This window comes from Toxotes jaculatrix, chromosome 16, assembly GCF_017976425.1.
Source record: "Toxotes jaculatrix isolate fToxJac2 chromosome 16, fToxJac2.pri, whole genome shotgun sequence".
NCBI classification, from domain to species: domain Eukaryota; kingdom Metazoa; phylum Chordata; class Actinopteri; family Toxotidae; genus Toxotes; species Toxotes jaculatrix.
Window position 1 is genome coordinate 7,995,547 of NC_054409.1, and position 8,767 is coordinate 8,004,313.

Consider the following 8,767-nt stretch of genomic DNA (forward strand, 5'->3'; position numbering starts at 1 on the left):
CTTCAACGGTCCATGATGAATGCACTGCCGATGAATGCCATGTCCGTTTTTTGTTTTTTTAACTCTTTGCCACAGCCTTGCATCAGAAGTCTTATGATTGTCGGCCTCGTCGCTGTGACCACAAGCAGCAGTAGTCCACGTGTTGTTTTCCACACGGGTCCAGGCTCCATGGTTGTCCTAACGTCACCACACAAATGCCTCATGGTTACTGTTATTGGCCAGTTGATCTCATTGGAATACTAATGATAATTTTACCATTACTTAAAACTATTTGCAAACCGTGCTGCTGTGCTCTACAGGTCTGAATGTATTTTTTAACCATTCCAGGTGTCAGCCATTAGATTTCACCTCATTTTAGACAACACAGAACCTGTGCGGCATGTTTTTGAAAATATGCAGCAAAAATGTGAATTACACAATGTGTAGTTTATGGAGCTAAAACTTCCAGATGTATCTGTGTCCTTTCCGTTTAATTTGGTCCATAGAAAGCCACACTCGGACCTGCTGTGGAGCTGTGGTCACATGACACACCTGTGGATCCATCTGTGGTCACCGCTGCCTTCAACAAACAAAACCCCAAAGAGGACATGGACTCTTTGTGGGAGTCTTTCTCCTCTCTGTCTTTCCGTGAACCCGTGAAGGACAAAAGAGGCAGAATGAATTGTGGGAAACTTCACTGACTGTCTTAACTGACACCAGCAAGAACTTTTCTGATGACCATTACCGGCACATAGAGACACATTCTCTCACTGCACTGTTTTCCTATCTGTCTCCTCCTGTTGCTGAAGTGAGCAGTTTGTATTGGTCGGACTGTAGCGACTCTGTGGTAGAAGCTCCATCATTTACTTTTCCCCTCATCCATAAATCTACATCGCAGCAGATGTGCTTACTGTAAAGTTATTGTCAATGATTTGGGAAGAAAAAAAAACAAAAAACAAAAAAAAACAAAGTGATGTCATACTTGTATAAATGAAAGCTCAATAAATAGAAGACTTGAACAAACGTAAAAGCTGTATATGTGTCATTCTGACACTGGTGTCTGCTTCTTGTAAAACAAAGAGTCGTGGGAGTGATAAGAAACACATTTATTGGAATAAAGAATTTACAACATTAATCAAATATATTATAAATAGTCCAGAGTGAAAAGCGCAGAATTAAATGTGCTGCTGTGGCCGAAACACGTGAACGTTCGTTGGCATTAATGCTCCTTCCTCCGGGGCTCTGTGGCTTTACTCAGGTTTCCTGCCTCCTGCTTCAGGACACTTAGAAGAGACTGGGAACTCTCCAGGATCTATAGAAGGAACAAGGAACCAAAACAAAATCACTCTGAGTATACTGTACAGATACTCAGGAGCATAAATAAAAACATTAAATACATGACGTATGGCTGACAGTGTGGTGTGTACAGTAAAAGTCATTTCAAAAGGCTGACTGCCTTGTTGTTTTTTAATAAGAGCAGCTTAGGAGTGTGTTTGCAGTGATTAGTGTGAGCGCTCAGGGAGTTCAGCATCAGTAAGTGGGATGTGCCTGTGTGAGATGAAAGTGCTGCAGGAGGACACGACGATGATGATGATACACCACTGGCTCGACAGTACAACCCACCAAGTAAATATAACAGTGAACCAACAGGCAGCAGACTCAGTTCATCAGCTTGTTAATAATACACACGGTGTTTTGACCAATCAACCAAGGCCCTGCAATGACTTTCAGGCTGTGCCTTCATAAATCTACTGAGCCCACTCTCTAACCCTGCTCTACTGCTTAACCAGGCCGATCTGTACTGTAACCTACAATCACACTGACACAAGTATTCAGACCCTGTTTCTCTGGATCATCTCAGAGATGTTTCTACACCTTGATTGGAGTGCACCTGTGGTAAATCCATCTGATTGGATGTGATCTGGAAAGACACACACCTGTTTATGCAAGGTGTCACAGCTGACACTGCATATCAGAGCAAACAGCCATGAGGTCGAAGGAGCTGTCTGCAGAGCTCAGAGGATTGTGGGGGTGAAACAAATAACTTTCTCCTGCACTGAAAGTCTGCAGGCTTCCTGGAGAACAGCAGCCTCCGTAATTCTTAAAGAGAAGAAGTCTAGAACAACCAGGACTCTTCCAAGAGCTGGCAAACCTGCCAAGCTGAGCAATCAAGGAGGAAGAGCCTTGGTAAGAGAGGGGACCGAGAACCTGATGGTCGCTCTGGCTGAACTTGAGTGGCCCTGACTTTAACCCTATTGGACAGCCTGAGAGGATCTGCAGAGAAGAATGGACAGAAAATCCCCAAATCCAGGTGTGCATCAGCCCACTGGGGCTGCAACTACCAATTATGTTCATCATCAATTCATTTTCTCGATTGTTCTTGATTGTTAGTCTATAAAAGTCTATAAATATCCCTCCCACTTCCCATTCCGTCATATCTTTAATTAGGTTAAAGAGGTTAACTGTCCCATCACTCATATATTTCAATCTTGCTTATAGATATAATGATTTAATGATAGACACACACCTTGGTGTATGCAGCCTCGGTCTCAGCGATGGTGCGGTCGAAGGTGGCGCGGGCGGCGAGCCTTTGCGCCAGGCTCTCATTGACCCTGCTCAGCTTCTCTGAGAGGATGCGGATGTCGTGCTGCAGTCGCTCCTTCTCCTCTTCCTCCTGCTTGATCTGACGGTTCAGCTCGTCCCGTTTGGAGCACAGGTCCTCAATACCTGACAGGCAAAAGGTGGCCCTATTACAACCAGAGTCTCAGTGGATCAGTTTAGGCCAGTGACAGATGATAGTCAGTGTCACATTAAACTAAACTGAAAACTGCAAAATTGATACACGTTTCAACATTATATCAAAATAAACACTGATTAGTCACAGTCTATAACAGAAAGTTTGTCAAAAATAATGCGGATAATTTTGAGGAAAATGTGAATAAACATTAGGATTTTCTGCTTTATTATTTTTTTTTTTTTTTGTTTTATTAAATCATTGTAAACTGAACCTCTTTGGGTTTTGGAGAACAAGAAGTATGAAGATGTCACCTAGAGCTCTGAGAAGCTGTGATTTATGTGACATTTTATAAATCAAAACTGCTGCATGTATTCACAGCTGATGGCCGTCAGTTGCTCTGTGTGGTCTGCAGAGAGTTAAAGGCTGATTTCCAGGTGATGGACGGTGTAATCTCTGTGGGTTAATCAGATTGCTCAGCACTGTCCTGTTTGCTGGACAAAGCAGCAGGTAGGTCAAAAACTGGAACAAGCAGAGCAAAGAACTGCGACATGCTACTGTCAGAGATCTGTTAAGAAAGCACTAAAAGGCGAGTATTTCTGGGGTAAAAGTGAACTTTACACACGAAACACACCAGAAGAAAAACATTAACTCTAACTCCGGACTGAGCATCTTTTCGGGCTAAACGTAAAATATTCAGAAGCATACTGAGTTTCGCTCACCCCGCCGTCAAAAACCATCAGCTGCAGTCAATAACCAGCTTCCAACTATTTTCAATCACTACTAATCGGTCAAATTAGCTTCTACAACAACACAAACGAGTCACTTACATTTGACAAGTTCATTGTTGTAGGTCTGCAGAGCAGCAGCTTGTTGGGTCATGTCGGATCTGAGCTTAGTAGATCTGACTGTAAGATTCACCGGCGGGTAACGTTTCGTGCTCGTTCCTTGTTCTCTGAACTAGCTTGTCATCTGTCAGACTCTGCTAACCGAGCCGGACATTAAACCACAGATAAAGGCGTCTTTCCTCAGCAAATCGTCTCAGACCGAGCGCTCGTACATGGCGGGTTTCCCGGACAACTGAACCAAAGATACCACCGGATGCGACACCGACCTACCGACCGTGCAGGAGGCTTCTTCGCCCTCTGGATTCAGGCGGTTTCACAGCTGATCGGTTGCGCTTGCGCCCTCTTCTGGCAACCGCCAGAGCAGTCAGGGGTGTCACTCATGGGCAAGGCAAGGTCGTTTTATTTACTGTTTAAATCACATTAAATTAGATTGAAATGCTCTGAGACAAACCCACGTTCAGCCCACAGATATAAACTACAAACATATAGAAAAACACTGTCAGTTATAAGCCTGAGAAAACAGAAAGGTTTTCAGTTTGTTTTTCCTGCTTGGACATAGTTGTCCCAGAGAACAGGACTCTGTAAGCACCCTCAGCAGATCTGGGCCCTGGTAGTTACAGTTTGAAATCTGGTTTGATCATGGAAAGTGAGTCTGGTCTCGTATAGTATTTACTTAGAGGATATAAGTAAAGAATTGACTTTTACTTATATCCTTTATTCAAAGGATATTTGAGACCAGATACTAAAATAAGTAATGGGCCTAACACACTATTAAAAATACTCCATTATAAATAAGTTCCACTTTAAAAATGATGCTTAAGTCAAAGTGTAGTTAGTGGGATTTTATTACTGAGGCATGTGATCATCAGATTATGATGTTATAGCTGCTTAATGTGGAGCCAAAGTTAACCACTTTATATACTGTCAGGCACTTTAACAGCACATCATATTGTATAAACCGTCCATAGTTTTTGTATATAAAATATTTCTCTTAGGAAATAGTAACTATAGCTGCAAATACATGTAGTGCGGTAAAAAGTACATCAAAGGGCAATGGAGTCAGTGTGCTTTGATGTCATTTATCTATTTATTTTACCAATGGTATTGAGCAGCCAAGTTGGGGTGTCTTGGTAGAGGAGGGGTTAAGGATGCTGTGCATGTAAATGAGATGCCCCATCAAGTCAGGCATGAGGGCTCTGGCTGCTGCTCTGTGAATGAGATGAATGCATGAACCAACTCCTCAGAGTCCTGAAATACAAATCCTACATTTGGATGTGTTTTTCACATGATTCAAAACCTTCCATGTTTTTATTAGGACTCTAGTTTACTGTGCACTGCCATATTCTATCAGTTAAACAAGTCTTCCTCAAAATACTCCCTGTTATTACCCATTCAGATGTTAGTTAGCAGTGTTGTGCATTTGTTTCCTTCCTCTTTCTTAATTTCCCCCGCACACAGTTTCTTCAAAATAAAATATGATGTACCATTTGCCCATTGAATGTTATATACAAACATTCTTCAGAGACTAGTTTGTCCTACATGGACATGAACCTGTGTTATTCTTCCCTCTTTTCATTTTGTCCATGTGCATTGATATTTCACAGAGTGCACTAGAGATACTCCACAGAGCGTATTTATTGAGTTATACTGGCCACTTACCGAATGTGTCAGTTTAAACTGTTAGTCAGTTTGTGCTCTGCATGTGCAGATGTCTATCCACAGATGAATGTGCTGAATAACATTTAAACAGGTTAAATGTTATTCCAGTCGTGGAATGGATGGCATGGATTGGACAAAAACAGGAAAGACAGCCGTCTACCTCAACCGGTTGGGTTAAGAGTAGGAGGAAGGAGAACATAACACTTTGCAGGTTCCACATGATGATAATGATAGTAAGACTAAAACTAATAAGAAATAAAGCAATAGTAGGATTAGTAATAGGACTAATAACAATACAGACAATAACAATAGTAGAACTAATGATAATGAGACTAATAATAATAATTAGTGAGACTAATTACTGGGCAGTAGGTGGCCCACAGCCGTCGGCCCAGACTCCACAACTCTGAGGGCAGATGAATCTGCAGAGAGCGACAGCAGAAGAGAAGAGAAGAGAGGAGAGAAGGCACAAAACTACAGGAAAGGGAAGGAGTCGAGTTAGTAACATGTATTAATGGGAATAGAAAGGGAGGGAGAGAAGAAGAGAGGAGCTTGGTGCATCATGGGAAGTCCCCCAGCAGTCTAGGCCTATAGCAGCTTAACATTCATGAAAGAGGAGAGTTTTCAGTCTACTCTACCAAACTGGTAGCTGGTTCCACAGTAGAGGAGCCTGATAACTGATGGATCGGCCACCTAGGAACCACAGGTCTGCTATGAGCTATAGGCTATAGGCTCATAGCTTTATCTCAGTCTTAACCAGGTAAAATGTAGATTTAGTGACCAGTTAAAATGTATAGTTCATACTGTGTTTGATATGATGAGATTAAATGAAAAAAAAACTGATTAAAATTTAAGTAAAAGGAAAAAAAGTGTGTCCTCAAGAGAAGCCCAGTAAGTACTAACACTGATAAGACTCACAGCAGACATCTCATAACAGGAAAAGCACAGATGTTACTAATAACATCAACTATGGGACTGTTCTGTTTAAGGGTTTTAATCAATCAGTCCATTTCTATCTCAGCTTTTCAGCCAACGTGGATGAAAAATCCTTCAAGTGCTCAGAAGAAGGGAAATATGAACATCTACATTTCCATGACAACTGGTGAACTCCATCTGCTGAGAAGTGGTCAAGAATGAACTTTCAATAATTGTCAACAATTGTCCATTAGCTCGGCATTAACCTACTAAGGTAAATAAAATACATTCTGGACCCAGAGAGACAGATATTAATACATTCTATTTCTTGTTTAACGTCAATCAATCAATAACAATTTACAAGTCTTTGTCGTATTTTTATAAGTTGTTGTACTGGAACTTTTACTTCAGTCAAAATATAAGTAAACAAGTAAAAGAAAGTCATGATCAAAGACAAGTACATTAGTGTTAGATTAAAAAATATAGTTAAAGATGCTGATAAAGATGCTGATGTCTGACTTTGTATCAAGATGGAATGAGGAAAAGATCTAAGAGACTTTAACAGAGGGTTCATTGTTGGGGCACAGATGTCAGGAACTTCAGTCACCGTTCAACTGGCTTGCGTTTCTGTAGGAACAATGACTAAAGTGATATCTGCATTTAAATTTGTGTGAAAGAGGAAACAATGTCAGAAATTGTGGTCGACGGCTCACATTTGATGACCGTGACGCTTGTGCATTTGTGTGACATGAAAGAAAAAACAGAAGAGCAGCTCTTCCTCAGGTGACTGAAGATGTCAATGCAGGGCGTGGTCATACTGTGTCAGCAACAATTGTCTGTCGACAGGCTGCAGTGCATCAACCCCTCCTTACAGAGATGAATTTATATTTGAGTGTTCAGTGGTACTAAAACCAAGAAAACCACAGTTACATGGTCAGATGAGTCATCTTTACCCAGTAGTGGTAGAGTTCATATGCGGTGTGCACCACAAGAACAGTACAGGCCTGAGTGCTTGACCAACGTGTGGCCAGACAGTGCTCTCCACCACTTTCATCAAAACACCAGATGAGGGGAAATTTGTGTGTAAATCCTAATCTGTGAAGTAACAACAGCTAACTAAACTATAGTCGTCAGATAGATGTGATAAAAGTGCAATATGTAGCCTAATTTAAAGCCTCAGTATAAAGCAGAAAATGGAAGATTCAAGTACCTCTGTCTGGTACTAGTAAATACATCTGTTACCTGTGACCAATGTCACAATGTCGTAAATGAAAACAAGTTAGTTGCTTCAGCACTTGCTGTAGCTATACATAAAGTCAAATTATTGCCACGTATCATACTGTAACTGCTATTCAAAACCACCAGTGAGTATGGTAAATAGAAAACACATGCATGTTTGTTGAAGATCCTCCTGAGTTTCTCAGATGCTCCAGCGACATGTGGAACGACTGCGCTGTTGCATTCATTCTTCTTTTCTTCTCTGTGTTGTGGAGCTGTTCTCAACAGATCCCGCTGATTAGTTCTGACAAAGGTCCAGTCTCTGTGACCGTAAGCGTTTAGGGCTCCTCACGCATTCTCAGGATGGTAAGAGAGGATTCTGAAAACCACAAGTTTCTGTTAGAGTGGGTGGCGAGAGAGACTTTCATGTCAAGGTTCCTCTTTGATGTGCGCCACACAGTACCTGATGGGCCTGACATCATCCTTAGAGAATCTGATACAGCGCAACACTATGTTTATTTGCTCTGTGAAGGACTGCACTTCCTGGATTTTTATTTTGACCCAGGTGTCATCCATGTTTCTGACTCAGTGGCTAGGTGCTGCAGCCTAGATGAAGCTCAGCTCTCTGCTTCATCCGTATCACATGGCACGGCTGCTTCTGTCTGTAAAAACCCCTTCTTGTATTTGAAAGAGATGGTGTTAAGGCCACAGGCCACATATCTGGTCTGAGATTGGTTCTGTTGTCCTGTAGTGGGTTTTTCCTGATGGCCTGATGCCTCAGTAGTTGTTATAAATGTAAAAGGTGATGTAATGATACAAGAGACCATCATCTGGTTTTAGTTCTCTAATCAGTTTTTGGATATGGTGTAAATCATTTCTAGGTACTTGCCAATGCTACTGTCTGTCTTTAGTCTGCATCAGTGGGGAAACAGACCTTAATTAAAGGACCTTAAAGTTTTAATTTGGTCAGAGACTATTTGCTGTGCTTTGGGGACCTTCCAATTCCAATGTGAAATCCTGTTCCTACAGAATACAAAAACATTTTAGGAAATAGTACGGTTCCAACTTTGAGGCAAGCTTTGGGGGAAAAACCATTCTGTTTTCAGCATTAAGTGCTCAAAGCTTTTCAGGTCCACGAAGAAATGGTTTTCCCAGTTTGGTGTGGAGGAATTTGACTGGCCTGCACAGAGCCCTGACCTCAACCCCATCCAACACCTTTGAGATGAACTGGAACACCGACTGTGAGCCAAGCAGGCCTTATCACCAAATATCAGCGGCCGACCTTATTATTGCTCTTGTGACTCAGTGGGAGAAAATCCCTGCAGCCAGGTCCACATACTTTGAGCCATGTAGGGTTTATGGAAATATTTTAAGGTTCTGCAATGATCACATCAGTGTTGTCCTGTTTCGCAGC

General features: G+C 41.7%; 1 protein-coding gene across 1 annotated transcript; it reads right to left on the reverse strand.

The window, feature by feature from the left end:
- Window positions 1–1,070: 1,070 nt before the first annotated feature.
- Window positions 1,071–3,822, reverse strand: ssna1 (Sjogren syndrome nuclear autoantigen 1). Its single transcript, XM_041059447.1, has 3 exons — window positions 3,544–3,822; window positions 2,507–2,706; window positions 1,071–1,291 (listed from the first exon to the last, which is right to left on the reverse strand). Exons 1-3 carry the CDS (start codon window positions 3,593–3,595, stop codon window positions 1,199–1,201), a joined length of 345 nt encoding a protein of 114 aa, XP_040915381.1. The 5' UTR covers window positions 3,596–3,822; the 3' UTR covers window positions 1,071–1,198.
- Between the last annotated feature and the right edge of the window lie 4,945 nt (window positions 3,823–8,767).

Coding starts and splice junctions, on each gene's coding strand:
- ssna1 (XM_041059447.1), bottom strand. CDS start 3,595: ATGACCCAACAAGCTGCTGCTCTGCAGACCTACAACAATGAACTTGTC. Junction 2,707..3,543: donor CAACAATGAACTTGTCAAAT/GTAAGTGACTCG, acceptor TTTGCCTGTCAG/GTATTGAGGACCTGTGCTCC. Junction 1,292..2,506: donor CCGAGGCTGCATACACCAAG/GTGTGTGTCTAT, acceptor TTCCTTCTATAG/ATCCTGGAGAGTTCCCAGTC.